The 27,993-nt window shown below is 43.8% G+C and overlaps 1 protein-coding gene across 1 annotated transcript in view; it reads right to left on the bottom strand.

Moving 5' to 3' along the window:
• Window positions 1-1,145: 1,145 nt before the first annotated feature.
• Window positions 1,146-27,993, bottom strand: part of EPHX3 (epoxide hydrolase 3) — a 35,279-nt gene continuing 8,431 nt past the window's right edge. Inside the window, exons 2-8 of the mRNA XM_073622383.1 lie at window positions 24,214-24,470; window positions 23,382-23,467; window positions 19,744-19,901; window positions 19,112-19,240; window positions 11,589-11,692; window positions 6,785-6,933; window positions 1,146-4,505 (exon numbers count right to left, since the gene is read on the bottom strand). Of these exons, the coding sequence (XP_073478484.1) occupies window positions 4,259-4,505; window positions 6,785-6,933; window positions 11,589-11,692; window positions 19,112-19,240; window positions 19,744-19,901; window positions 23,382-23,467; window positions 24,214-24,456 (1,116 nt within the window). The 5' untranslated portion in view covers window positions 24,457-24,470 and the 3' untranslated portion in view covers window positions 1,146-4,258. The remainder of the gene's footprint in view (window positions 4,506-6,784; window positions 6,934-11,588; window positions 11,693-19,111; window positions 19,241-19,743; window positions 19,902-23,381; window positions 23,468-24,213; window positions 24,471-27,993) is intronic.

The following is a 27,993-nucleotide window of genomic DNA, read 5'->3' on the forward strand; positions in this document are numbered from 1 at the left end:
CCCCTTTTGCATTCGACAGGCACTAGTGTTCACCGAATGCAACCCGTTGAAGTGAATGGGGCCTTTGCCCTGTAACCATGTGCATTAAGGGGTGTTGGTGTGCTATTAATGTCTGTAAAACAGTGAGGAGGCAACATATAGACTTTTATTTATTGCTTTCGTATCCCAGGTTTGTGAGGTCCTGACATCAGACACAGGCAGGCAACCAGCACATTCAGGAGACCATGAATGCCAGCACACAGGATTTCCCTCATGACAGGTATACTTTAAGTGCTATATTTAGCAGTACTAATATGTCACATTGATGGTCTGCACAAAAAAAAAAAAAAAAGGCAGGCAAGTCTCATCTCTAGACAACAGAGGGGCTTAATACAAAACATTTTGTAATTTAATGTTATCATCACCTTTCAATTTCATTCTTCTGCTGCTTTTATTTTTCTAAAAATTAAAAAAAAAAAACTCAATTTACTGCAATATGGCAACTCGGAGTCTTTCTGTATACTGTTGGTATACAGAATACCCCCATAAATATAATTTCATGTTTATGTGGTTGGATAGTACAGATGTCCACTCAAGTGGTTAAAAAGACCAGACTCTTCCATTCAGGAATCGGTCTGGAAAGGACATGGCGATACATCAATCAATTTCTTCAGGACAGAAATGTGTAGGAATCAGCAACACAGTTTGCTAAAAATCATTGCAATGTACAATGGTACAATGGTCACCCATAGAGGATTGTTTTTTTTTTCTCAAAAAAAATGGAATTGCACCTTAAGTGAAACTCTGGGCAAACTGCTACATACACAGGTCAAATGCATAAATGTTACTGTTTTACCGACCTAGGGATTTGTCATATTAGGATCCATTCACACCAGCAGCGTGCGTTATAATCTACGTAGCTCATGATCACTGGTGTGTGCTGTGAGGGATTGGTGAGATGTAATGTTCTGACTTTTACTTTACTTTTTTTTTCCTGGCTTTATTGAAATTCCACAAAATGGCATTTCAATGCAGTGCATTGCCATGTTTTGCATCACAACGTACTGAAATGCATAAAAATGTGGCATTCCCTACTTATTATTAGTGCACCCCCCCCTCCCCCCCCCCCCCCCCCCACACACACACACACACACACACACACACACAGTTGCCCAGCACAGTGCATTGCATATGGTGTGAATGGGCCCTCAGCCAGCCAATCTTGTGAAACCCACACTCATCTACATCCTGGTTTAGCGATACCAATGCCTCAGTATCATAACAAGCATTACTGTATATATATGAAAGAGGAAAACCCAGGAACATGAAAGACACAAAAAGAGTTTATCCTACAAAAAAAAGTATTTCGCACCACTAATATTATAATGACATTGTCATTATTGGGCCTCTTGCACGAGTGTGCACGAAATTGCGCAAACACATATATGCAAAAATACGTGCAAATTCATACAAAAAAAAAGTATGAAAAAGATGGTGCTCAAACAGGAGTACCATGTGCAAGAGGCCCTACAGTATGCAATGGTCTACCATTACTGCTCCCTGATCACTGTCAGCAGCAAATATGTTTATTCAACTGCTGAACCAGAAAGATGAATTACATGTCACTCAACTGAATGTACCATATGAACAATATTTGTAAATCACAGGACTGGCTGATCTTAAATTGATTGTAAAATGATCACCTTGTAAAACAACCCATTCAGTTTAACCGATTACCGACCAGTGCGCAACGATATACATTGGCACAATGGCAAGGCTGCGCAAATGGGCGTACAGGTACCTCTCCCTTAAGAAGCGGCATTGTGGGCGCGCTCGCCCGCCGCGTGCTACGTGCCCGCAGACTCTATGTCCGCCGGAGTCCCGCGATCGCCTCACGGAGCAGCAGAATGGGGAGATGCCTATGTAAACAAGGCATTTCCACGTTCTGCCTAGTGACAAGACAGAGATCTACTGCTCCCTGTCATTGGGAGCAGTGATCGCTGTCATGTCCTAGGTAGCCCATCCCCCCCACAGTTAGAATCACTCCCTAGGACACACTTAACCCCTTGATCGACCCCTTCCCTGCCAGTGTCATTTATACAGTAATCAGTGCATTTTTATAGCACTGATCGCTGTATAAATGACAATGGTCCCAAAAGAGTGTCAAAAATGTCTCCGATGTGTCCACCATAATGTCGCAGTCATGATAAAAATCGCAGATCGCCGCCATTACTAATAAAAAAAAATAATAATAAAAATGCCATAAATCCATCTCCTATTTTGTAGATGCTATAACTTTTGCGCAAACCAATCAATATATGCTTATTGCGATTGTTTTTACCAAAAATATGTAGAATACAGATCGGCCTAAACTGAGGAAAACATTAGTTTTTTTAATATATTTTTTGGGGATATTTATTATAGCAAAAAGTAAAAAATATTGCTTTTTTTTCAAAATTGTTACTCTTTTTTTTGTTTATAGCGCAAAAAAGGTGATCAAATACCACCAAAAGAAAGCTCTATTTGTGGGAAAAAAAGGACGTTAATTTTGTGTGGGTGCAACATCGCATGACCGCGCAATTGTCAGTTAAAGCAACGCAGTGCCGTATCGCAAAAAGTGCTCTGGTCAGGAAGGGGGTAAATTCTTCCAGGGCTGAAATGGTTAAAATAGAAGTTAAAGGAAAAACATTTGTGTATAGCTATAAAAAAAAAAAAAAAAAAAAAATATAAATACCTTTTTTACAAGTGATCACATTCCCTCTGTTCTCAGTTGCATAAGAGAGCTGGGGGAGGAAAAGCAGCAGCTCACTGAGTTTTAATTGAATGGCTGTGCAGCAGGGGCGTGTCAGGACAAGTTCTTAATATGAAAGCAGAAGGACTGGCAGGAACACCAGGGGTTTCACATAAGCCCCTGGTTCACATTGCAGCGATTTGGCATGCGATTTGACATGTCGCATGCCAAAATGATAGCAATTGCCAGCGCCGCACCGGTTCCCAAAAGTAGTTTCTGTACTACTTTTGGCGACTTCGGGGTGTGATTTCAATTGACATCTGTCCAGAAACCCACACAGATGTCTCTGAGATTGCCCCGAAGTCGGGACTGACATGCGGGAATGAAATTGTGCGAGTTCAGCTAAACTTGCACAATTTCATTCCCGCTGTCAGTGTGAACCTAGGCTAAAGGAAGCAATACAAACAGGACAGGATACTTTTTCATACAAGTACATAGTACAGCAGGTATATATCAGGAATATGTGTATAAGTGTTGGGGTAACAAACACTTTAAAAGAGAAGTATGGGGCTATGTTTTTCTGAATCATACTTACCTAGCTGGATGCAGCATTGGTCCGATGCTGCATCTGTCCCCTGCCGGCTCTAACACTAAGATCGCTCAGTTTTCAGAGCTCCTGAGCAGAGAGCTGGTTGACTATCAGTCACCAGCTCTCTGTTCTGTCCCTACGCTCACTGGAGGGCTGTGGAGGGGGCAGGAGCGGCTGGCTCAGGATCTCAGAGGCTAGCTGAGAGGCTGAGCCGGGTGCCGGTCCAGGCTCGGACAAGCAGACTTCAGCCCGCTCACTGGATCTCAGGAGTGTAGAATGAACTGTACTCCTGTGATCCATAGGAGACATACAGCCAAATGAGCTTTGGCTGTACTTCTCCCTTAATTACAGATTCTCTAGCAGGTAAAACAGTAAACATATATGCATTTTGATTGTGTATGTAGCTTTACGCTATTGAGATGTCCAGTAAGTAGCTTATCAATTCCAAAATCACAAAATACAGATTTCTTAGTGTCAATTTTTTCTGTGTGGCCTTATGAACATGGATTGAGGCTCTCCAAACCAGGAAATACAGATATGTGCACAGTTTTACACATATTATATTGTATGTATTAAAAAGATTACATTTAGCAGCTGAAAATGATGTAACTTATACTCAGGGAGTGGTACATTCTGGTCTCCATTCCGTGACTTAGCTGTGGCTGCACAGCATTAATTTATCCTTAGGACAGTTTGTTTCATATCTCTGCAAACATGAAGATTTGGCCTCATTCCGTACATCTGATGAGACCCCTATTTTACTCCTCTGGGACAGTCTTTATAGAATTGCACCTTCTTTCCAGTTATAAAATAATGCCACTTTTTCCATGGGTGCCAACAAACATGGCAGCCCACTGCATTTTTAGCAGTCTTAAAATCCAGGGTAAGCAACTGATCATTCCCCATGAAGGAAAAATAGGCACTTCGGTCATATTCAGTTTACCAATACTTCTTATTACTTATATATGCCCATGGTGTGTAGACACTGGCATCTCCTGGCTTAAAAAATCCCTCATGATCCTGTTGACCTCTTCGGGGTGATCCTGCTGCAGCCAGTGGCTGGCATGTTGTATAATCTCAGCCTGAAAAGGAGCGTGGACATATTGCTTCATCTCTGGGACCATTGCTGCCTCTAGAAATACATCAAGCTCACCCCACAGTAGCAACGTAGGGACAAGTACGTCCTGGGCTTTCACTGGAAAGAACCTGCAAGGAAAGGTTCCATTGTAACACAGGCTGTACATTACGGAGACAACTCTAAAACACACAGATCAGCCTTTGTCAACATGGAGGAACCCTCGAAATATTGTTCCGGTCTCAGAGAACCCCTGCTAATAATTACTATATCTACAGCTCAGGGTGCGTTAATACAGTGATTACTGGGAAGAATTTTCCTTACATTTGTGGTCATTGGGAAACATCCCCCCCTACAGATAGCTAAAAGAATCATTAGTGTCAGTGGTTACTTATTCAAGAGGCAAAAAATACTAATTTCTCAAGGAACCCATAGCAACCTCTGAAGGAGCCCTAAGCCTCCAGAAAAGCCTAGCTGAGAAAGGCTGCCCTAGATAAACAGAAAAGTTGGAGGCACATGCAAGTGAACAGGGCTGCTGTTAGAAATCACGGGGCCTCGTACAACCTACCTGTCAGGGCCCCCCGGAAATAACAAATCGCTAAAATGCCATGGTCGCAATGGTATGCTTTGCAGCCATGGCAGAAATTATAACCTCGCTAGTGCCCCCTGCTGACACCTGTTGTTTTTTTTTTTCTTTTTACTTTTTTCAATTGCTTAATGGCAATTTTAAATTGCAAGACTGCATTGCAACTGTGAGCCAAGTATTTGTCTTCAAGGTGCAGAGCGGCCCAACTCAATGAGAAATTTGACAGGTGGTGCTGCCTATCAAACTCTGCAGCTGCGATGCTTTACTTTACAGCTGCGTTAAAAATGCTGCAGCCGTAAAGTAAAGCATTGCAGCCATGGCATGTATACAGCCCTGTCGGACTATATGACAGCCGGCTTCTGAAGGGGCAGGACCGAAAAATATCTGCTGACCATTTCCCCCGATCAGCACTCTCAGCTAATGGCTGTGAGCACTGACTGGAATGTTCTTGCAATGGGGCCGTCCCCCTGTCAGAACACAATAGAACAGTAGGGGAGATCATTGTACTAACATGTGTGTTAGTACAGTGGTTCTGACCTGAGGTGTCAGTTTTTTTTCGTTCAGCCCGCTGGGTTGAACGGAAAAAAAAGGCAGTGTATACTAGGCATTAGGATGCATTTGATGTTTCCTGGATGTGTGACAAAGTGCACAGGTAACGGGCGTTTTGCAGTGCATTTTGGAAATGCACTGCAAATGTGCATAGCGCTTGTGGTGCCATTAATTGTCAATGGCACCCCAAATGCAATTAGCAGACTGGTGTTTTGTTTTGTGGCAAAGCTGCATGCCTTAAAAGGTTCTAGAGCCTCTGTGATGTGTTGGTCATACATATGGCAACCCATTTGAGTGAATGGGCTACCCTGCGTGGGAAAAACAAGCAAAAAAAAAAAAAAACGCTGCATCCAAGTCCTGGAGTTCTGTGAATACAGAGCAGTGAGAGCACAATCTGGAGGGAGGGGGAGCAAGCTTCCTGCTCATTCATCTGACAGGAGATAACACTGCCAACTAAGGGCCAGGGGGGGACCGAGGGGGAGTTTCAGTACTCGGCAGAGGCACAGGCAGAGACCTGCCTGCCTCTCCTTCTGCTTCAGATTGGGACACAGCAAGTATATAGAAATGATTCCTCTGCAGAGTTGCCACAGGGAGAAAGCAGGCAGTGCTGCAAGGGATCCACAGGTGTTACAATGCAGTACAGCTGACTCTCCTCTAGGTGCCCGGGCCCCCTTCTGAAGTGACAGAGCTCGGCCCGGTACTGGCTGTACTGTCCTATCAGCGGCCCTGCAAGTGAAGGACCTGACATGCATGCCAATTAAGAGCATTACTGCTAAATAATTTACGTAAGGGTCAACCTTGCCTACATGCAGTGATGAGTGGCCTTCAGCAGTACCCTGCAACCTACTACCAGTAAACCGACCTGCTACTTTCCGGGTGCTTGCTCGTGACCTGTATTTGCATTCTTCAGTTCCGCCAGTTGTCAACCTTAGTCTATTTCTCTGACTACCTCTGCCTTTGCCTGCTGACCTTGTACTTCGTTGCAGGACTGTTGCTGACTAAGGCCTACCAGGTTACCCTGCACCTGCTGCTGATTTACCGACTCTGGCCCATGATTCGATCGTACCCCTGCTTTGTGGCCTATTGTTCACCAGTTTCAGAACTCCTGTGTTCCTTTTCTCATTTGCATCAGCAGTTTCATTGGACTCTGCAACACGCTCCACTACCCCTCTGCCGCCTATAACATCACTCAGGGGTGCTTGGACTAGAGGTGTATAAGAGGCCACATATGCAATATTTGATATGTCTATATCATGCTATTATTTTATCACTTACCCAAAAAGATTTCTGTAGTAGTTAAGAGGAGGTGTCATGCCTCCTTTCTGAGACAGGTAATATATAAAAGCCTCAGTCTCTTCATTGGTGAGTCTCCGCTGCTTATTCTGGATTCCCATTGAGTCATCAACCAGAGGCTTCCTGATGTACTGTAGAAAACAAACATATCATATGTCACACTGTTGCAGCTGGTATTTCACTGAAAATAATCAAAGACATTAAGTGATTACAAAAGCAAAAGATTGTTTACCTTAATGCATTCTCTGCATTAAGGTAAAAAACCTTTTAATAGTTGATCCCCCCAGCCGCTCCCTTAAACACTTACCTATTCCCTCTCTTCATCCAGGGCTGTGCCCATCTGCAGCAGCTCTTCCCCCCTTTCTCTCTTCTCACAGGAGACTTGGCAACAGCGGGAGCCTGTAAGGAGCGGAGTGGTAGGGTTGAGCCGTGCTTCGTGTGTCCATGGACGCACACAGCCTGGCTTGGGAGCGTGCCCTCACACGTGCCCCTATAGCAAGGGGCTTGCTATGCTGGCACACACAGAGGGGGGAGAGTCTAGAGCACTGGCGGTGGACCAGAAGAGGAGGTTGTGCAATGATCTGTGCAAGATCATTACACAGAGCAGGTAAAAAATAAGCTTTTACAACCACTTGAAGGCCACAGCAATTAATACCAGGATTAAAATTTAAAATAAGAACAAAACACTGCCTGTATCCTATACATTTACGGGGCAGCTAGATCCAGAACCCTTTATGGGGGTTCCGGGTCAAAGCTGGAGGCTTGTTACAGTAGATACCGTCAGTCAGAGAAGCCCATACCTACCACAGGTAATACAGAGGTTCCATATATCACTGAAAAGAGAATAAACATCAGTTTGGCACACGGTATGATGACCTTTACAGAGTAAAGCAAACTTGCACTGTGAGGTATATATGCAAGTTGCCATTAATTAATTATATTGCCATTCACATCTGGCATTTTATATCAAATGTTTACTGCTTTCTCTGCCTCTATCCAAATTGTGATTGTTTAGGATAAGTTCACATTTGGAAGAAATTACATATTCCACCTGTATTTAGGGTGGAACATGTAACATGTTCCAGCCCCTGCCTCCTCTCCCCCCTGAGCCCCCCTCCCTGTGACATCGGACAGGGGATCTCCTCCCTGAATCCGCTATCAGAATTTAAAAATAGTGTGGTCATGTGGGGATTTGCCCACACAGCTGCATCATTCATTCACAGAGTTCTGTGAATGAATCAACTACATCTGTTGTCGGCCGTGGAGGCCAACAGTAGATGTCATTAATTCATTTACAGAACTCTGTGAATAACTTGTAGTTTTTAATGAACTGTGAGGGCGCTTGTCCGCGTCCTTGTAGTGCAATGATTCTTGCTGCCATTCAGTAGCTGTCTGCCCGTATGACATATCGGCAGACAGCTGTACTGGGTGTCTGCAGGATCTTGGCAATGTACCCATGATCTGCTGATTGTGGCTGCAAAGCCTTACAGACTGCAGAGTAAAAAAAATAATGAATAGGTAGTTTTTCCACGTATATTGTAAAAAAGAAAAATGCTTAGGGGGAAACGGTATACTACAAGGGAATGTACAAAAAGCACTGCTGAATACACATATCCAATACTGTTCACACCTGAGCCCAACACCTTCGATCTTTTTGGTGTACAATGTTCTCTGCATTTCATGCTGATGTGTACAGTATGTGTTGAAAACCATGTTATACTGCTTCTTCTAAATAAAGAATTAAAAAAATAATATTAATAATAAATCCACATTTTTTTATTTTATTTTTACAAAAATGCACATTTTTTTAACCTGCAAAAATATGTGCATTTATTATTTTTTTGTTAAAGGTGAATGTAGCCTTAAAAAAAATCATTTTTTTTAAATGTTTCTAACAAGATTAAATAAAATTAATATCACACATGACACTAAAACAACTTAATATTTTTCAACCTCCACAAATTGAATAAAATACACAAAAAATGTCCACATGTAACATTTTTCAAAGCTGCAACTGGAACATTAAAATTATTACATTATTAGGGAGCACCCTAAGGTTTAGAAATAATTCCCACAATAACTATTCACTAACTATTCTCTTAGGCAAAGACAGCCTTGTGGTAGCAGAGGGATCATATGCAGCTGTGCCACAGGGCCGAATCTAGCCTGTCTGATGTAGGGGTAGGGTTGCAACCATTTCTTCAAGCCAAAGCCGAACATCTTAGCGGTGATTGTGATAGTGGCAAGAAATCTAGTGCTAACAGACCCTCGCTGGGAGGTACACTAACGGACTGACACTGACATCACTAGTGACACTAATACAGTGATAATACTGTACACTGTCACTGTACTAATGACACTGGCAGAGGAGGGGTCGGTTGCCACGTGGGAGAAGGCAGACAGTACACAGCACAGGCAGGTGCAGCCCACAAGAATCATCACTGGGTTCTACGATACCCCTTCTGAGTTCCTGCACTGTCTGGCTGCATCCCAGGCAGGGCTTTTTATCTCATAGAATAGGTGCAGGAGAGTAACTACGCACCCCCCTCTACCTGAACATTCCAGATTAAATAGTGGGTTTGGCTAAATTGCAGTGGGAGGGTCTTGAAGTGTGCAGAGGTCAGGAGTGCGCTACAAAACGAGAGCAGGGATCAGGACACAGTATATACAGAGTGCAGGGATCAGGACGCAGTATATACAGAGTGCAGGGATCAAGGTATGGTATATACAGAGTGCAGGGATCAGGACGCAGTATATACAGAGTGCAGGGATCAGGACGCAGTATATACAGAGTGCAGGGATCAGGACGCAGTATATACAGAGTGCAGGGATCAGGACGCAGTATATACAGAGTGCAGGGATCAGGACGCAGTATATACAGAGTGTAGGGATCAGGACGCAGTATGTAAAGAGTGCAGGGATCAAGAAGCAGTATATACAGAGTGCAGGGATCAAGGCATGGTATATACAGAGTACAGGGATCAGGACGCAGTATATACAGAGTGCAGGGATCAAGAAACAGTAAATACAGAGTGCGGGGATCAGGACGCAGTATATACAGAGTGCAAGGTTCAGGATGCAGTATATACAGGGTGCAGGGATCAGGAAGCAGTATATACAGAGTGCAGGGATCAAGGCATGGTATATACAGAGTGCAGGGATCAAGGCATGGTATATACCGAGTGCAGGGATCTGTTCTCTCTACTCCTTTCCATTGCATTCTCATACACATGATCCCCCATCCACCCCTCCTCAGCTCTGAACCATGTTTACACCCCCTCTACTGCCTTCATCTTCTCCCATCTCCCTTAAAAGCTTCACCATCCTGCACAAGTGCACATGCCTTGCCATTGCTGTACTAACCTGAAGTTCCCGGCCGGCTCCCCCCTGCCCCCCCCCCCCCCCCCACACACACACTTTAAGCGCTGCCTCTCTGCAGCCGGATCGTCCGGGGGCGCCGGCATCCAGGCACCAGGATCAGAGAAGGTGCAGCCTACCTCCTGACCCCCCTCTGGCCCAAGACAGTACTGCACTCAGGGAGACAAGCTGGTAAAAAGCTCAGATCCTAGGAGGGCAGATTTAGCTGACAGGTTAAGATGGACTGACTGATGTTGTGTCATTCCCGTACAGGTGGCAACCCTATGTGGGGGTGCAGTAAAAATGCACAGGGGGGCAGAAGATGGGAGGTCAGCGGGACAGAGAATAGGATCAGCAGTTTGTAGGGCAGAGTACAGAGGCTATTGGTTTTTAGGGCAGTGTACAGGGATTCAGTAATGCAAGGGATAGAACGCCAGCAGTGGATGAGCTGCGGACAGGGGTAAGCAGGGTGGAGGACAGGGGTCAGTGCTGGCAAGACAAAGGACAGGGGTCACTGCGGGAGAGGCAGAGGACAGGGATCACCACTGGCAGGGAAAAGAATGGGGATCACCGCTGACGAGGGATGGGACAGGGATAACTGCTGGAGAGGCAAAGGACAGGGATCACCCCTAGAGAGCCAGAGGATAGAGATCACCCCTGGAGAGAGAGAGGACAGGGATCATCGCTGGAGAGTCAGAGGACGGGGATTACTGCTAAAGAATCAGAGGACAGGGATCACGGTTGGAGAGTTAGAGGACAGGGAACACCCCTGGTGAGTCAGAGGACAGGGATCACCGTTGAGGAGTCAGAGGACAGGGATTACTGATGGAGAATCAGAGGACAGGGATCACCACTAAAGAGTCAGAGGTCAGGGATCGAGTCAGGGGTCAGGGATCACCCCTGGCAGGGCACTTGTCAGAGCTCCTTTCCAATCCCAGCACTGTACACAGCTTTTCCTTCCCAAACTACACAGACCTGAAATTACATTCCTTTACACACAGCCAGTCAGCCATGATCTTCACAGGGTGTAGCTGGCTTTTATGTTGCCGTTCTGACCTGTGAAATTCCCTGGTTGGAATGGCAGCATAGCTGCAGTAGCCAGATACACCCTGTAAAGATTGGGGCTGACTGGCTGTGTGTAAGGAATGTAATTTCTGTGTACTGTGGGGAGAAGGAGCTGCATGCTGTGCTGTAATGGGAGCATCCAGGGCAGAGGGGGGTGGTCTGGGGGCTTTGGGGGGGCAATTTAGATCTGGGGGGGTGCAACCCACCCCAGCACCCCCTAGATATGGCCATGCTGTGACAGCATATTTGCGCAGCCGTCCAATGACTTCACAGCTGTTCTGCTTTATCTTTTCAATCGCATACTAGCAGATAGTCAAAATACATCTGTGCCTGGATCTAAGGTACTCCACAAAGCCTTACTTACCTCAAAGTCAGCCAAAGACAGCAGGATTTCAGGTAGAATAGGTAACTGGAATAGGAAGACATAGCGGGATAAGAATAGCTGAGATGGATGAGCCAGAACGTAATCTGAGGAGAGAAACACACATACTGAGCTTTAGTGCAACAGCAAAGAGCCAACATTGCTAAGGACACCAAGAGAAGGGTTGGCGTGGGGTCCACCAATCCCTGATAGTGCTCTGATAGAGAGGTCCCTCATACTGTTATACACACATATCAGTGCAGCATTGCCTGGTTACTACAATACAGGTATATAACACTGATAGCACATTTAACTGAATTTTATTAGGAAATCTAATCTATGCCAATAAATGTAATCACCAGTGGTGGCTGGTGGAAAACAGCATGCCCCCCCCCCCCCCGTTGATCGGTAGCACTTACCTCATCACCGACAGCTTCCCCTGCTCAGCGGGCTCCAGTTCTCCTACTATTCTCCAGCGGCCTCCCGTTCTCCTGGTTTCCTCCCTCCTCTTCGGCGGCCAATTGGGAGTCTTCACTTTTCAGCCAATTAGAAAAAAGGGTCTCACACTCGCTTTTGATTGGCCGGATTGAGGATCAGTGTTTCAACAGCAAATATTAATTTGCTGTTGTAACACACCTGGGTGGGATCAGAGCGCATCCTCTGGGACACAAGCCCACCCGATTTTGAAGCCTATTAGAGCCTCTGGCTCTAATCAGGTGCTCCAGAAAAAAAAAAAACCTGCCTCTGTAATTCATGCACCCGGTGCCCTGAAAGGAGACGGACGCATGAATAGGGGGTGGCTGCGGCGGCCATGGATAGATTCATGCTATGTAGGAATCTATTCATTGCATATAGGGGGGTGGAGTGGAGAGAGGGGACGGCACCCGGGAGCCCCTAATGGATGGGCCGCCACTGAGTGATCATCATAATATAAACCATCATATCAATATGTAAAAAAAAATAAACAACACAATCCAGAAAATAACTGAAATCACTCATGTAGGTACTAATGCTATTCAGCTGTACTATAATCAGAATGTTCACTCAATTAATATAATCTGTGTTATATTGTAATTTACCAATCCATAAATGTGGTGGCTGCATTGGTTAAATTACCTTCTTAGGCTTTTTTGTCCTTTTCACCTAGGGATCCTGCCAGTAAGTCTTATTTTTCATTTTTTTAACTCACAAGTTACATCATAGCACTTCCTCTTAGTACAGAGACTTGGGCAGGTTTGTTGTAACTCAGTCCAGTGTCTCCCTGCAGCAGTAGATCATTGCTATAGTGAAAGAAAGCTGGCTGATTGTAGTCAGCAATAGACCACTATCGGAAGCAATCTGTTGCTGCACAGCTGTATGGGGTAGAAGGTCTCCATTGACCAAATAAAGACCCCCCATATAAAAAAAAAAGAAAACAAAGTGTATAAAAATAAAAAAGGTTAAAAAATAGTGTACAATATATATTTATACATAACAGAGCCAACACTTTGTAGTGCTCAGAGATACTTAGGAAGCGGAGAAGGTGGAAAAGGTGGACACCCCCTAGACACCACCCCGCCCCATCCCCCACACCAGAACACTCCGGCCAGCGCTCTCAGCCGTTGGCTGAGAGCACCGACTAGGAGCCAGTCGGCAGACCTTTTTTGGTCATGACCTTTCGACAGAAGCTGGCTTCTGTCGGACCGGCTGCCATACACACGGGTCGAATGTCGCAGGGTTTCTATTGAACTGGCCGATGCGGCCTGACATTCGGCCTGTGTGTGCTAGGCATTAAAAGTCTAAAATAAACTCTTATTTATGATGTGCGTAGATCCACAATCTTCCAAGAGAGGAAAGAATTACGAATGTGACCATCCTGTAGAGGGTTACACCCGCTAAGCAATCATAGCTGCTCCCTCTGCAATAATTCCTTTAACCGCTTCCCGACCGCCTCCTGTATATATACAGCAGCAGGATAACTCTACTGTGCGAATCGCCATATATATATAAGGTGGCTACTTTAACAGCCATAGCAGGCGTGCCCGCTGCATGGTGGGGTACCCGATGCGCGTGGCTGGCGGGCGCGATCACCGACGGCCACCTGCAACTGCAGGCACAAAAGCCAGAATGAGGATTTGTGTGTCAACAGACAAAGCCCTGTTCTGACAGGGGAGGAAAAACAAATTGTCTGTTCCTACTAAGTAGGAACAACAATCTGAGTCCTCCTTTAGACAATCCCATCCCCTCACTGTTAGAAACACACCCAGGGAACACACTTAACCCCTTGATCGCCCCCTAGTGTTAACCCCTTCCCTGCCAGAGACATTTATACAGTAATCAGTGGCTATTTTTAGCTCTGATCGCTGTATAAATGTCAATGATCCCAAAAAGTGCCAAAAGTGTCCGACCTGTCCGCCACAATGTTGCAGTCCCGATAAAAATTTAAAAAACGCTGATCGCCACCATTACTAGTAAAAAATAAAATAAAAAAATAATAAAAATGCCATAAATCTATCCCCTATTTTGTAGACGCTATAACTTTTGCGCAAACCAATAATATATGCTAATTGCGACTTTTTTAATGAAAAAATATGTAGAAGAATATATATTGGCCTAAACTGATGAAGAAATTTGTTTTTTGTTTTTTTTAAATTTGGGATATTTATTATAGCAAAAAGTAAAGAATATTTGGGGTTATTTATTAAAGGAAAATCCACTTTGCACTGCAAGTGCACTTGGAAGTAAAGTCACTGTAGATCCGAGGGGGACATGCAAGGAAAATAAAAAACAGAATTTTAGATTACACATGATTGGATGATAAAATCAGCAGAGCTTCCCCTCATTTCAGATATACCCCTCAGATTTAGAGCGACTGCACTTCCAAGTGCACTTGCAGTGCAAAGTGGATTTGCCTTTCGTAAATAACCCCCATTGTGTTTTTTTTTTCAAAATTGTCACTCTTCTTTTGTTTATAGCCCAAAAAATAAAAATCGCAGAAGTGATCAAATACCACCAAAAGAAAGCTCTATTTGTGGGAAGAATAAGGACGTAAATTTTGTTTGTGTACAATGTCACACGACCGCGCAATTGTCAGTTAACGCGACGCAGTGCCGTATCGCAAAAAATGGCCTGGTCAGGAAGGGGGTAAGTTCTTCTGGGGCTGAAGTGGTCAAACCTCTACTACTGTAAACACTGTGTGTTTCAGAACCCAAAAGTAGCCATCCCTCCACTGAGCTCAGAAGAAGAGTCACATGACACAGAGCAATTCTGCAGGGTGAATCTGCACTTGTCAATGATCTACTTTTTTCAAATATTTATCTATGAATTATGTAGTGATATAAACACACAAGTACTTCATACAGGGATCATTTTTTGGTACATACAAGGCACGTACACCATGCTGCTCTTGTTTCTTATTTCAAAACCTCCCCGAAATCACACCTCGTTAGTGAATCCTGTCATATCCACCAGTCACCTTAGATTACCTTTTTATCCATCCAACCCTCATTTATTAACTTCCTCATACTCTTTCTTCTTGGTTATTTATTATTCCCATTTCCTTGAGTCACTGACATATTCTTTAGGATCCCTTAGGCCTTGTCCACAACGGGTTTAGGTTTGTTTAAGAGCTTTGCGTATAACAAGCTTTAAAAAAAAGCATTTGTATCGCTTTCGGGAAGCTTTGTTGAGTCCTTTAAAGTAGTGTGTGGCTCCAGTTTGGGGAGGTAATAGTAATTTTAAACCCTTGCATTTTAAAGCAATTTCAGCATATGATTAAATCATGTACTGAGTATGAAGCTTCTTTATCTTTTAATCCTTGCCTATCATCCTGTTTAAGCTGGTGCCATGACTGCTGCCCCGGGCTTCAGGGTGGTCCCCTTCTCTTGCAGTATCCTATGGAGTCACCCTTGCATGCAGGTACTAGCGTTGTGTCTCCCTACACTGTGTGCATCAATAGAAACACACAGCCCCATGCTCTAGGATGGCAAAGCACTCCCCTGCTCCTCCTTTCCCCTCCCCTCTTTAAGCTAACAGACTGGCTTAAGACTGTACTGTTGATTGATAACTCTTTCCTATGAAGAGTGGAAGTTCAGGGAAGCAGCACTGAAAGTTGAAAACTGCAAATGCTGGGGTAAAAATTGTAACAAATAGTTTACTGGGGAATGTTTATATTATTGTGCTCAGTGTGTGTGGGTTTTTCACCTTAAAATTATGTAAACCTGATTCATGAAATTTGACTTGGGCACATATATCTGTAGTGTTTTCTTATCTCTCTTCAAAGCACTAAGTCCTGTGGCTTTCTCCTGCTCCGTTCCTCTGTTATCAGCATGACAAGTTCTCTGACACATGAGATAAAACCAGGCTGAATTTTGTGTCAGGGCGGGTGCTATAAATAGATTAGCAGAAAGCTGCTCTATTCACATGACAGATCTGAGAGGCTCTGCCTATCTGGAGGGGGTGTGTGCCTTTCCTCCAACCAGCGGTCTCCCAGTGTAATCCAACGCTACACTGCTACTACTGAATGAGGAAGTGAAAATTAGAACATGATGTGCACTTTCTAAACAGTATATAAAGCTGCAGACAGCAGATATACATGTAAAACGTATGTAGGGAGATTAGTTTAATCTCTGTGTATCATCTGAGGCTGTTCACTTCACTGGGTATATGTGAGGGTTTACATCCACTTTAATGCATTCTATGCATTAAGGTGAAAAACCTCCTGTGATGCAGCAGCCCCCCCAGAGCCCGCCTTTTACTTACCTGAATCCGGGCTTTCCAGCTACGGGGACGAGCACACCAGCTCCAGCCTGTGTCTCGGGTCCTGATTGGATAGATTAATAGCAGCGCAGCCATTGGCTCCCGCTGCTGTCAATCAAATCCAATGATGAGGGAGCTGGGGGGCGGGGCTGAGTCCTGCTGTCTGTGTCAATGTACGCAGCAGCAGGACACGGGAGCGCGCCAGAACAAGTGCCCCAAGGGAGAGCGGCTCTCCAATGGGGCACTCGAGAAGAGGAGGCACCAGGAGCGCCACTGAGGAACCCCAGAAGAGGAGGATTGGGGCCACTCTGTGCAAAACCAACTGCACAGAGGAGGTAAGTATGATATGTTTGGGGGTTTTTTTGTTTTTTTTTCAAAAATGAACCTTTACATATCCTTTAAGCTAAAAAATGTGGAGGGCTTAATACCACTTTATCCACAGATCCTATAGGGAGCGTTGACTGTCACTTTACACAAACCTAGTAGGTTTAAGAAGCTTTAGTACTACTTGAAGCTTGTTCAAAGCCTGCTGGCAGCATGTTTAATTTTGCAGTCAGCAGTTTTAGTAAATCACCATCTTGAGCTGTATACAGATGAATGACATCTGCACTATAAGCTAGTGAGTGCATGTAATGTTTTTATGCCTCATTTGACACATGACAACTACCTCCTCCCTAAGACCCTAAAGTATAACTAAGGGCTAAACCTTTTTTAGTTTTGGATAGAGTGGAGAGGGATTTAAACTCCTGGCAGTTTTTAATGCTGTCTGTGCCCCATTAGGGAGATTCACGCTCTCAATTTGTCCTGTTTACCATTATCATTGAATGTGAAAGTAAAAAGAAAATCACACATTTTGGGTTGTCCCCAGAAAAGTAACAGAGGAGAAATCTTCCAACACTAATTCTGATGACCTAGGGGGTCCCCAAGGAATTCCCTTCATTTGTAGGGATTTGTTCTCACTTCTTGTTTGGCTTTGGCACAGAAAGTGAAGGGAAAGCTCCAAAATGGGACACAGATGGCAAAAAAAAAAAAAACTGACAGGGATTATAACCCTTCATTGCTCTATCCAAAATCAAAAAAAAAAAGTTTTGCAGATAGTTCTACTTTAAACCCTTTTTTATGTTGTTTTTATGTTCTTTTAGTTGATTCCTTGCAACTAATTATGCTTAACTGCAGTCTGCTCACATAATTTGTAATAAAAACATCTTTGCCAGTCTGAAGCTTCCCTCCAACCACTTTGCATATTATTTTATATATACTGTGATTCTGTACTTGCCAAATACGCTGCAGAAATCTCCCTCCACTAAGTCTGGCTGCAGCCATTTTAACTGTGGGCAGCTGAAGCTGCTGCCTGTTCACTTCCTGGATTTACAGACACACAGAGGCACACCCCCAGCTCTGAAGCCCTGCAGCTCTCATTGGCCCTCTTATGACTCATCCCCTCTCCCTTCCTGGCAAACTCTCACGAGAGTGAGAGGAAGGTGTGCATGATGTCATAAGCCTAGGCTTTTTACCAGACAAGAAAAAGGAAGTGGGATGTATAAGGTATTTACTGGCAGAAAAAAAAAAATTACTATCCAAAGTTAAAACAACAAGGGCAGAAGATTTCATAGATGGAAAGATGAAAAAATGACTGAAGGTCCACTTTAAGGATGAGCTTGGGCGTGTTCGCAACCCCACATGCCCACGCCCACCAGGAAGCTGACACTGCGCAGCGCTAATCACAGGCAGTGAGACATTTCCCGATTTCTGCAGCCGCGGATCAGGAATTGTCTTACTGCCTGTGATTAGCACTGTGCAGTGTCAGCTTCCTGGTGGGCTTGGGCATGTGGGGTCGTGAACACTCCCAAGCTCATCCTTAGTTATGCTGTTACTTCATACGTTTGCTTTTATGTTGCACTGTTTATATTGTTAATACTGTCTGTTTGCTGTTCTTTCCACGTTAATGATTTCAAGAATATGATGACACTAAACAAATAAATAGAAAGATAATAATAATATTGCACTTCAATAAAACTAAAGCTAAAGTGTCTATTCTATCCATGTACGTTTTAAAAAATTAAAGGATAAGTTCACCTTTTAGAGAAAAAATAATAAATGCACATTTTTTTTTTTTTTGCAGGAAAAAAAAAATGTACATTTTTTTTTTCTTTTGGAGCCTGTAAAGCATTGCACCAGCGATCAGAAGATCGCAGGTGCCACGCAGGTCTCCTTTAGATCTGTCAGTATATCTGTGTACCCATACATCCAGTGCGGACAGGCAGATACACTGACAGGAACAAATCAATGAACTACCACAGTGCTCCACAGTGCCGTGGTAGTTCATTAAGAACTACAAGCTGACAGCCACAAAGGATGTCGGGGCTTGTAGTTCATTCATACACAGAGCTGTGTAAATGAATGACGCGGCCCTGTGGGCGGAGCCCCGTAAGGCCACGTTGATTTTAAGAAGTGACAGCTAGTATGGGAAACTTCTCCCCTTACTGCTGTCACAGGGAGAGAGGGCAGCAGGCAGCGGCTGCAGCATTGGGAACATGTTACATGTTCCACCCTAAAAACAGGTGGAACAGTTAACATGTTTCAAAAGGTGGACTTATCCTTTAAAGTAAGCAAGCAATAGTTTCTGGCTACCTTTCCACCTCTCCTCTGTTTATTAGACATGAAGCCCAATAGATAGCACACATACAGCTCCACACCACCATCTTGTGGTAGAAAGAGGTATGAATGTATTTTAACGTGGGACAAAGCTAAGGCTAATATAGAGAGTTTTGGCATTAAAAATGAATCACCATGAAAGGCTGAAGGGTGAGGTGCATTCATAACTATGAGACGAGAGACCATGTTGTGGTGACGGACTGCGAATGTCCACGCCAAGGTGCCCCCCCAGTCATGGCCCACTAGAACACAGCTCGAGTAACCTGTAGGAGAGAGGAAAGTAGCAAATTACTACAGCATATGGGCAGTACACATTACGCCTGGTTCACACCTATGCAATTTTTTGGTGCTTTTTGCAGAAATGCACTACAGTCCATTTAACAAGGTTTCCTATGGGACTAGTTGACTTCTTTGCTTATTTCTGTTGCTGCATTTTTGGAAAGTGTCAGGAACTTTTTTTAAAGCAAAATGGTGCGTTTTTTGTTCAATAGACTTCAATGGCGATGCTGCAGATAAGCATGTCGTGGGTTTTTGATGCATTTTTGACACGCTTTATGTTTTTTAATCTGCCCAACAACAAATTGTCCAAAAATTTTTTAAAAAGCATAAAAAATTCAAAACACATAAAAAAAAAACAAAAAAAAAAAAAAAACACGTGCAAAAATGCAAAATGCACCGCAAAAAGCACTGCAGAAACTGATCAAAAACAAACTGCATAGGTGTGAACCAGGCCTACTTTTTTGAGACACACACACATGACCCTCACCAAATCCTGTAATGAGATCTTTAACATCCTGCAGGAGAGTCTCCATTTTGTAATCGAGCAGTTCAGAAGGTGCATCTGAGCCTCCAAACCCTCTGAGGTCAACCGCGACCACCCAGTATCCCTGGGAGAACTCATCCAGCTGGTACCGCCAGGAGTACCTGCCAAGGAAAAATTACAAGTAAGTGAAAGATAACAAGAGCCATAAAAAGTTCTTGGAATTATTTACAAAAACAATCTGACACAGAGCATCTCATGGTAAGTGCGAAGTCCCTTAAAGTGGTTGTAAACCTTATGCCGTGTACACACGGTTGGACTTTTCAGCAACAAAAGGACTATTGGCGGACTTCTGACGGACTTTCTAACAAACAGACTTGCCTACAAACGATCACACAAAAGTCAGACGGATTCGTACGTGATGACGTACACCGGACTAAAATAAGGAAGTTGATAGCCAGTAGCCAATAGCTGCCCTAGCGTCATTTTTTGTCCGTCGGACTAGCATACAGACGAGCGAATTTCTGGGTCCGGCGGAGTTACGACGTAAAGATTTGAAGCATGTTCCAAATATAAAGTCCGTCAGATTTGCAACTGGAAAAGTCCGCTGAAGCCCACACACGATCGGATTGTCCGCCGAATTTTGTCCGTCGGACCAGTCCGGTCGAAAAGTCCAACCATGTGTACGCTGCATAAGACATGAAATATGAACAAAGTATAGCCCTTTATAGTGTGTACTTGTCTCAATTCCAGAGCACTAAGGGGTTGATTTACTAAAACTGGAGAGTGCAAAATATGGTGCAGTTCTGCATAGAAACCAATCAACTTCCAGTTTTTTTTTGTTTTTTTTTTTTAACAGGCTGCAGTTAGAAGCGGATTGGCTACCATGCACAGCTGAACCTGATTTTGCACTCTCCCGTTTTAGAAAATCAACTCCTAAGTGTCATTTCTTTCTGCTGCCCTGTTCCTCTGCTATCTGCATGAGTCTCTTCTGACAAGTTTTCCTGACACCAAGTAAAAAAGGTGACAGGAGATGGAGCTCCAACGCACAGCCTGTAATTGACAGCTTCAGCTCTGTTCCTGTGTGAAAAGGGGGGGGGGGGTGTCCCTTTCCTCCAATGAGCTCTCAGAGCTCTCCTCACTGAGCTCTGCAGTGTTTAATTTCAGCTCTCCACCCCCTTTTCTGACAACTCAGAAAAGCCGTATAAATTTTGGACTTTGTAGTGAACAGATGTAGTGAAGAGAAGGCTGCATGTAAACAGGCACAACTTATGTAGGAGGATTTGTTTAATCCCTGTGTATCACCTGAGGCCAGTCATTTCACTCAGTATGTATAAGGGTTTATAGCCACTTTAACTAGAGATGAGTCAATCAGTTTACCCTAACCAAAATTAGCCCAGATAGCCCAAAAAGGACAGATGAGCCAATACCAGAATATTTGAGAAACTAGCATTCTCCCCGATTCACACTGTGACATCATGAGTTGAAATATAAATTACCTGAAAGTAAAAGTACATTGCATCTGGAAAGTAGTCACAGCGCTTCCTTTTTTCCCACATTTTGTTACCTTACAGCCTTATTCCAAAATGGATTAAATTAATTAATTTTCCTCAAAATTCTACAAACAATACCCCATAATTACAACGTCAAAGAAGTTTGTTTTGAAATCTTTGCAAATTTGATAAAGAATAAAAAACAAAAAAGCACTCAAAATTGAGCTCAGGTGCTTCCTGTTCACACTGATCATCCTTAAGATGTTTCTCCTTAAGATGTTTCTACAACTTGATTGGAGTCCACCTGTGGTAAATTCAGTTGATTGGACATGATTTGGAAAGGCACACACCTGTCTATATAAGGTCCCATAGTTAACAGTTCATGTTAGAGCACAAACCAAGCCATGAAGTCCAAGGAATTGTATGATGAAACAAAGATTGAACTCTCTGGCCTAATGGCAAGCATCATATCTGGAGGAATCCAGGCACCGCTGATCACCTGTCCAATACCATCTCTAAAGTCAAGCATGGTGGTGGCAGCATCATGCTGTGGGGATGTTTTTCAGCGGCAGGAACTGGGAGACTAGTCAGGATAAAGGGAAAGATGAACACAGCAATGTACAGAGATATCCTTGATGAAAACCTGCTCCAGAGTGATCTGAACTTCAGACTTGGGGTGAAGGTTTATCTTCCAACAGGACAACAACCCTAAGCACACAGCCAAGATAACAAAGGAGTGACTACGGGACAACTCTGTGAATGTCCTTGAGTGGCCCATCCAGAGCCCAGACTTGACCCCGATTGAACATCTCTGGAGAGATCTGAAAATGGCTGTGCACCGATGCTCCCCATCCAAACAGATGGAGCTTGACTGGTCCTGAAAATAAAAATGGGAGAAACTGCCCAAAAATAGGTGTTCCAAGCTTGTAGCATCATATTCAAAAAGACTTGAGGTGCTTCAACAAAGTATTAAGCAAAGGCTGTGAATACTTTTGTACATTTGATTGTTTTTGTTTTTTCATTTTTAATAAATTTGAAAAGATTTCAAACAAACTTCTTTCACGTTGTCATTGTGGGGTATTGTTTGTAGAATTTTGAGGAAAATAATGAATTTAATCCATTTTGGAATAAGGCTGTAACATAACAAAATGTGGAAAAAGTGAATCGATGTGAATACTTTCCGGGTGCACTGTATTTGCTACCTGTAGCCAATGTAATGTTAGTAAATCTGGGTGCCTGCAGAATACATTAGCTTCTTTATATAGTGTCTGCCTAATTAAAAGTCCAGAGTGCCGTAATAGGCAATTTTTTATTTGAGCTATAAGAGTGAAGTTTTGGCCCTCCAGTCTGCTATTGGCCAATCAATTTGATTGGCTAAAGCCAACATCACAGCATGGGAGATTGGAAAGGTCCAGGTAAAAATCTTGAAGTTAAAAGCATGCACAACAAAGTCCCATGGGTTTCATGGCTCCTAGGACACTCTGCAAACTAGTTGAAGTTACTACTGCACCAGGGTACTCATTTTTTTATATGTTTTATTACATTGTATATTTCAAAGCAACTTATGAAGGTTTTGCATATACAGCAAAACCTCGGATTGCGAGTAACGCGGTTTACGAGCGTTTTGCAATATGAGCTGGTTTTTAAAAAAAATCCTGACTCGATTTGCAAGCGTTGTCTCGCAAGACGAGACGGATACAACCCTCTGGTATAAGCAGTACCGCGACATGGCCAGAGGTGCGTTCCCGAGTGTTTCTGAGCGTTTCTGAGTGTCTCCGGCCCCCCTCATCCTCAGGCCACATGCGGTACTGCTTACACTAGCAGTGACACTGGAACAAATTATCTGAGTTCCCATTGATTCCTATGGGGAAAGTTGCTTTGATATACTGTACGAGTGCTTTGGAGTACAAGCATGCATCTGGAACGAATTATGCTCGTAATCCAAGGAACTACTGTATTTTGTTTCTTTATTTATTAAGGAGATTATTGTGGAGTTCTCCAGTTATGAAAATGTCAGCTCCAATATGATTAGCTGCTATGGATGATTTTGACACTTTTATCTAATTTTTATGAACTGTGTTTATACAATGATAAGAAGCACATCAGCATAAAGATGTACACATTAAACCTAAAATTACCAAATCACATTACCAGTTTTCAGGGAAGCCGTGGAGGAGCAGCATTAATGGGCTCCCTTTTTCTCCAGATGCCACATAATGAAAGCGCATCCCAGAATTCTGGACAAACAAAGAGCAGAACATTAGTGAATGCCACGAATCCTACCTTCACACATAATAGAACAGAGGAACCTTTACATGTCTATAGGTCTTCCCTGAAGGCCACATTGCCAAGCTGTTGACAGACTTTCCCACTGAAGTGAATGGAGTTCAGGTCACACCTAGCTAATGCAGGAGGTGCGAGTGGTGACAAGACTTGGAAGAGTTCTCATTCAGCCCCTGGCAGGCCCTGTGGCTTAGGTCCCTGAGAAGCTGTGTGTCAGGGCTGGGCTCAGCCCTTCCGTGTCTGAGCTGGCCGCTCAGCTGTCGGCTAATTGCCAACTCTTATCTCTCCACAGTGACTCACCTGTTGATGATATCCTGCTCGTCAGTCCTGCCTACTTAAGCCGTCCAGCCCAGATGATCTCTGCTTTCGCCATGGTCAACATCACAGAAACTATCTACTGTGTTCCTGTTAAAGACTTGCTTGGCTGATATTCCTTCTGGCTCCAGATCCTGCTTGCTGTTCCACTAGGTTGTTCTCTGACTTTCTGGCTTGTCTGACTATCCGTTCCAGTTACCAGACTTTGGCTATGTTTTGACTACGTTTGTTCTTTTTACTTTTATTATTAAACAAGTGTGATTTAACTGTACTTCTGACTCGATCTGATTCATGGTTTCTGACACTGTGAAAGTATACTACAAAAAACAATGGAAAAGGGGAGCCCCTAAGAAGTGCACATATCTTTTAATATTACATTTCTTACCTTTATCCGGATGTATCCATGCTGCCCATGCTTGCTGCTTGTTAAACAGGATGGGGCAGTCCTGCGTTGCTTCCAGTAAAATGCCCTGAATGGTCCTCTTGTTATAAGTCTCAGGGCATCAGGAAGGTAGGAGACTGCTGCCAACAGAGAGGCAACATAAACTAGTATCCAGAAAAGAACACCTGACACCCGCAGGGCAGCCCGTGTCACCATCAGGAGGAGGCGAGAGACGTAGAACTGCATTCTTTCTCCCCGGCCTGTACAAGAAAAAGTACAGTCAATATCCTTTCAGGGAACTTTCAGTAACATAAATTCAGGGTTCACAGAAAAGTTAAAATGTATTGGGGGAAGGAAACACATATCAATTCTGCTGTAAAGCTAAGCAATGCTGAAAAAGATTGGTGAGCCAGATGGCGAGACTTAAAGTGGTTGTAAACCTCTAAAATGAAAAATTAACAAAGCATATCCTCATATAGTGTCTGCTAGCCTCAGTCCATAGAACTTAGTGTGCTGTCTGCATTAGTCAAGTCTTAAAGTGGAACTTTATTCAGAAAATGAAGTCCTGCTAGGTGACTTCAGGCTGGCCCCTTTTGCAGGTATAGCTATGTAAAACATTACAAATAAGTGTCTATACTGTTTAATATCCAGTAATACACTGTCTCACCCTGCTCTGCACATGGTCAGTTGCTCTCTATTTGTAGGCACTGCTGAAGTTGTAGATGCCAATCTGCTGACAGCCTTAAATTGAGGCCCCTTATCTTTTACAGCCAAGGAAGCTGCTTCTGTTTGATCTGTTGCCATGGTGCTGCACATGTGATCAGTTATGACTGCAGCCATTTGATGGTTTGACAGTTTAGTTGAGGAAACAAGCAAATGTGACAGTTAGCAATCCTGGCATTCCAGGAATGTAATTGTTTGTTGAAACTGTTAAATCCATGGGTTTGGTTCCGCTTTATGAGTTACTGCTGTTCAGGGGCTCTGGGCTTCAGCTAAATGGCCGCCTCCAGCAAGAAGAAACAGGAGCAATGCTGGAGGCAATTTACAGCACACACTAATTTAGGTAGTATAATTATTTAATGTGATATGTACTGTATGTTCCTTGCTAAAGAACAATATTTTTTATCAAGTTGTTATAGGTAAAGTTCATCTTTATGTCGACATCAGGGAATCATAGGAGACGGCCCTGCCCCCCATCCAGCACACAGCAGGTGACAGACAACCTCCACTCTGCATGTTTCCTTATGAGACTGTGTAGTGGGAGGGTGTCCATTGCCTCCTCTCAGGTCTCAGATTACACTCAGCTCTGTGCTGTGTGGCATCAGATTCCTGCCTTCTGGAGCTAAGACATTCTGTGTAAATTTTGCACTTTAAATGGCTGTAGAGAAGAGAGGGCTGCAGATAAACGGGCACATAGGTTTGTTTCATCTCTGTTTATCGTATGAAGCTAGTCACTTCACTGGGGATACAGTATCTCACAAAAGTGAGTACACCCCTCACATTTTTGTAAATATTTTATTATATCTTTTCATGTGACAACACCGAAGAAAAGACACTTTGCTACAATTTAAAAGTAGTGAGTGTACAGCTTGTATAACAGTGTAAATTTGTTGTCCCTTCAAAATAACTCAACACACAGCCATTGATGTCTAAACAACAGGCAACAAAAGTGAGTACACCCCTAAGACCCCTTTCACACCGAGGGCGTTTTGCAGGCGCTATAGTGTTAAAAATAGCACCTGCAATCCGCCCTTAAACAGCTGCTCCATTGTTTCCAGTGTGAAAAGTCCTGCCAGCAGCTTCTTTGGAGCGGTGAAAGAGCAGTGTGTTTACCGCTCCTCCTCCGCTGCTCCCCATTGAAATCAATGGGGCAGCGCTGGGATACCGCCGGCAAAATGCTGCTATTGCGGTGCATTGCGGGCTGTTTTAACCCTTTCTCGCCCGCTAGCGGGGGGGCAAAAGCGACCCGCTAGCGGCCGAAATGCGCCGCAAAAAATAGCGTCATTTTGACGCTATAGGCGGCTCGGTGTGAAAGGGGTCTAAGTGAAAATGTCCAAATTGGGTCCAAAGTGTCAATATTTTGTGTGGCCACCATTATTTTTAAGCACTGCCTTAACCCTCTTGGGCATGGAGATCACCAGAGCTTCACAGGTTGTCACTGGAGTCCTCTTCAACTCCTCCATGATGACATCACAGAGCTGGTGGATGTTAGAGATCTTGCACTCCTCCACCTTCCGTTTGAGGATGCCCCACAGATGCTCAATAGGGTTTAGGTCTGGAGACATGCTTGGCCAGTCCATCACCTTTACCCTCAGCTTCTTTAGCAAGGCAGTGGTCATCTTGGAGGTGTGTGTTGGGGTCATTATGTTGGAATACTGACCTGCCAGTCTGCCGGAGACTGCCCCTTCCAGTCTTTGAAGGGAGGGGATCACGCTCTGCTTCAGTATGTCACAGTACATGTTGGCATGCATGGCGGTCCAACTCCCTTTGCTTTACTATGTCCTTGGCCTCCGTGCCCAGATACTCATTATCACTTCCGAAACTAGACTCCCGCCTGATGCTTCTACTTTTCACTTTGAAACATTTGAAAATGTGTTTCTTTTGTATCTACATGTGCTACACTGTTGCGCCCCCCTTCGTGGGACAATTTTTCCTTTTTTGCTCAAGCCTGTATCTTGATATTGTTTTGCTCAATAAAAACTATTGTATCAGAAAGTTCTATATTCGGATCAAACTTTATCTAGCACATGCAACATTACAACATTACAACATTACAATAAACATGATTTTCCTTCTTCCATAGTTAGGTTGTCATTCATTCAGCAAAAAAAAAAAAAAAAAAAAAAACAAAAACACATCCTTCTGCTTCAATCATCCTTATCGCTACGATTGAAATCTAATGTTGAAATGTCCCATTAACTTTTAGAAAATTTAATGTTTTGAATATGACTGTTTTCAATTGAAATTCTTTTTTTCCCTTTTTTTTTACCTGATGATCCTGCCAGTAAGTTTGTGATTTTTAAACTTTCTTTAACCACTTGGCGTCCGCGCTATAGCAGAATGATGGCCACAGCGTGGACCTGAATTTCCGGGAGGCCGTCATATGACGGCCTCCCCTTTGCACGCGCCCCCTGCAGGGCACGCGCGGTGTGTCGGGTGATCACAGATCCGAGTAAGGGGGCGATCCCGGCCCGTTACCACGTGATCAGCTGTCAGCCAATGACAGCTGATCACATGATGTAAACAAAAGCTCGGTAATCTTTTTTTTTTCTGACAGCGTGAGGAGAAAAAAAAGCTGATCACCGGCTTATGTGCAAGGGACATCGGTCCCGAAGGGGAAGAGGCAATTCTGCCTCATCTGTGCCACCAGTACCCCCTGAAAGTGCCACCTGCCAGTGCCCACCAGTGCCACCTATCAATGCCCACAAGTGCCAACTATCAATGCCCACCAGTGGTGCCAATCGGTGGCACATAGCAGTGCTGCCTATCAGTGTAACCAACCAGTGCTGATCAGTGCTCATTATTGCCACCCGTCAGTGCCCATCACTGCCACTCATCAGTGCCCATCACTGACACCTATCGGTGCCCATCAGTGCCGCCTCATGAGCGTACATCAACGAAGCAAAAAAATTACCTGTTTACAAAATTTTATAACAAAATATACAAAAATACAATTTTTTTTTTTTTTTAAATTCTGTCTTTTTACATGTTTTAACAAAAAATAAAAACCGCAGAGGTGACCAAATACTAGGGGTGCGACAGATCAAAAAACTCACGGTTCGG

The sequence above is a fragment of the Aquarana catesbeiana genome, linkage group LG03 (assembly GCF_042186555.1).
Source record: "Aquarana catesbeiana isolate 2022-GZ linkage group LG03, ASM4218655v1, whole genome shotgun sequence".
Lineage (NCBI taxonomy): Eukaryota > Metazoa > Chordata > Amphibia > Anura > Ranidae > Aquarana > Aquarana catesbeiana.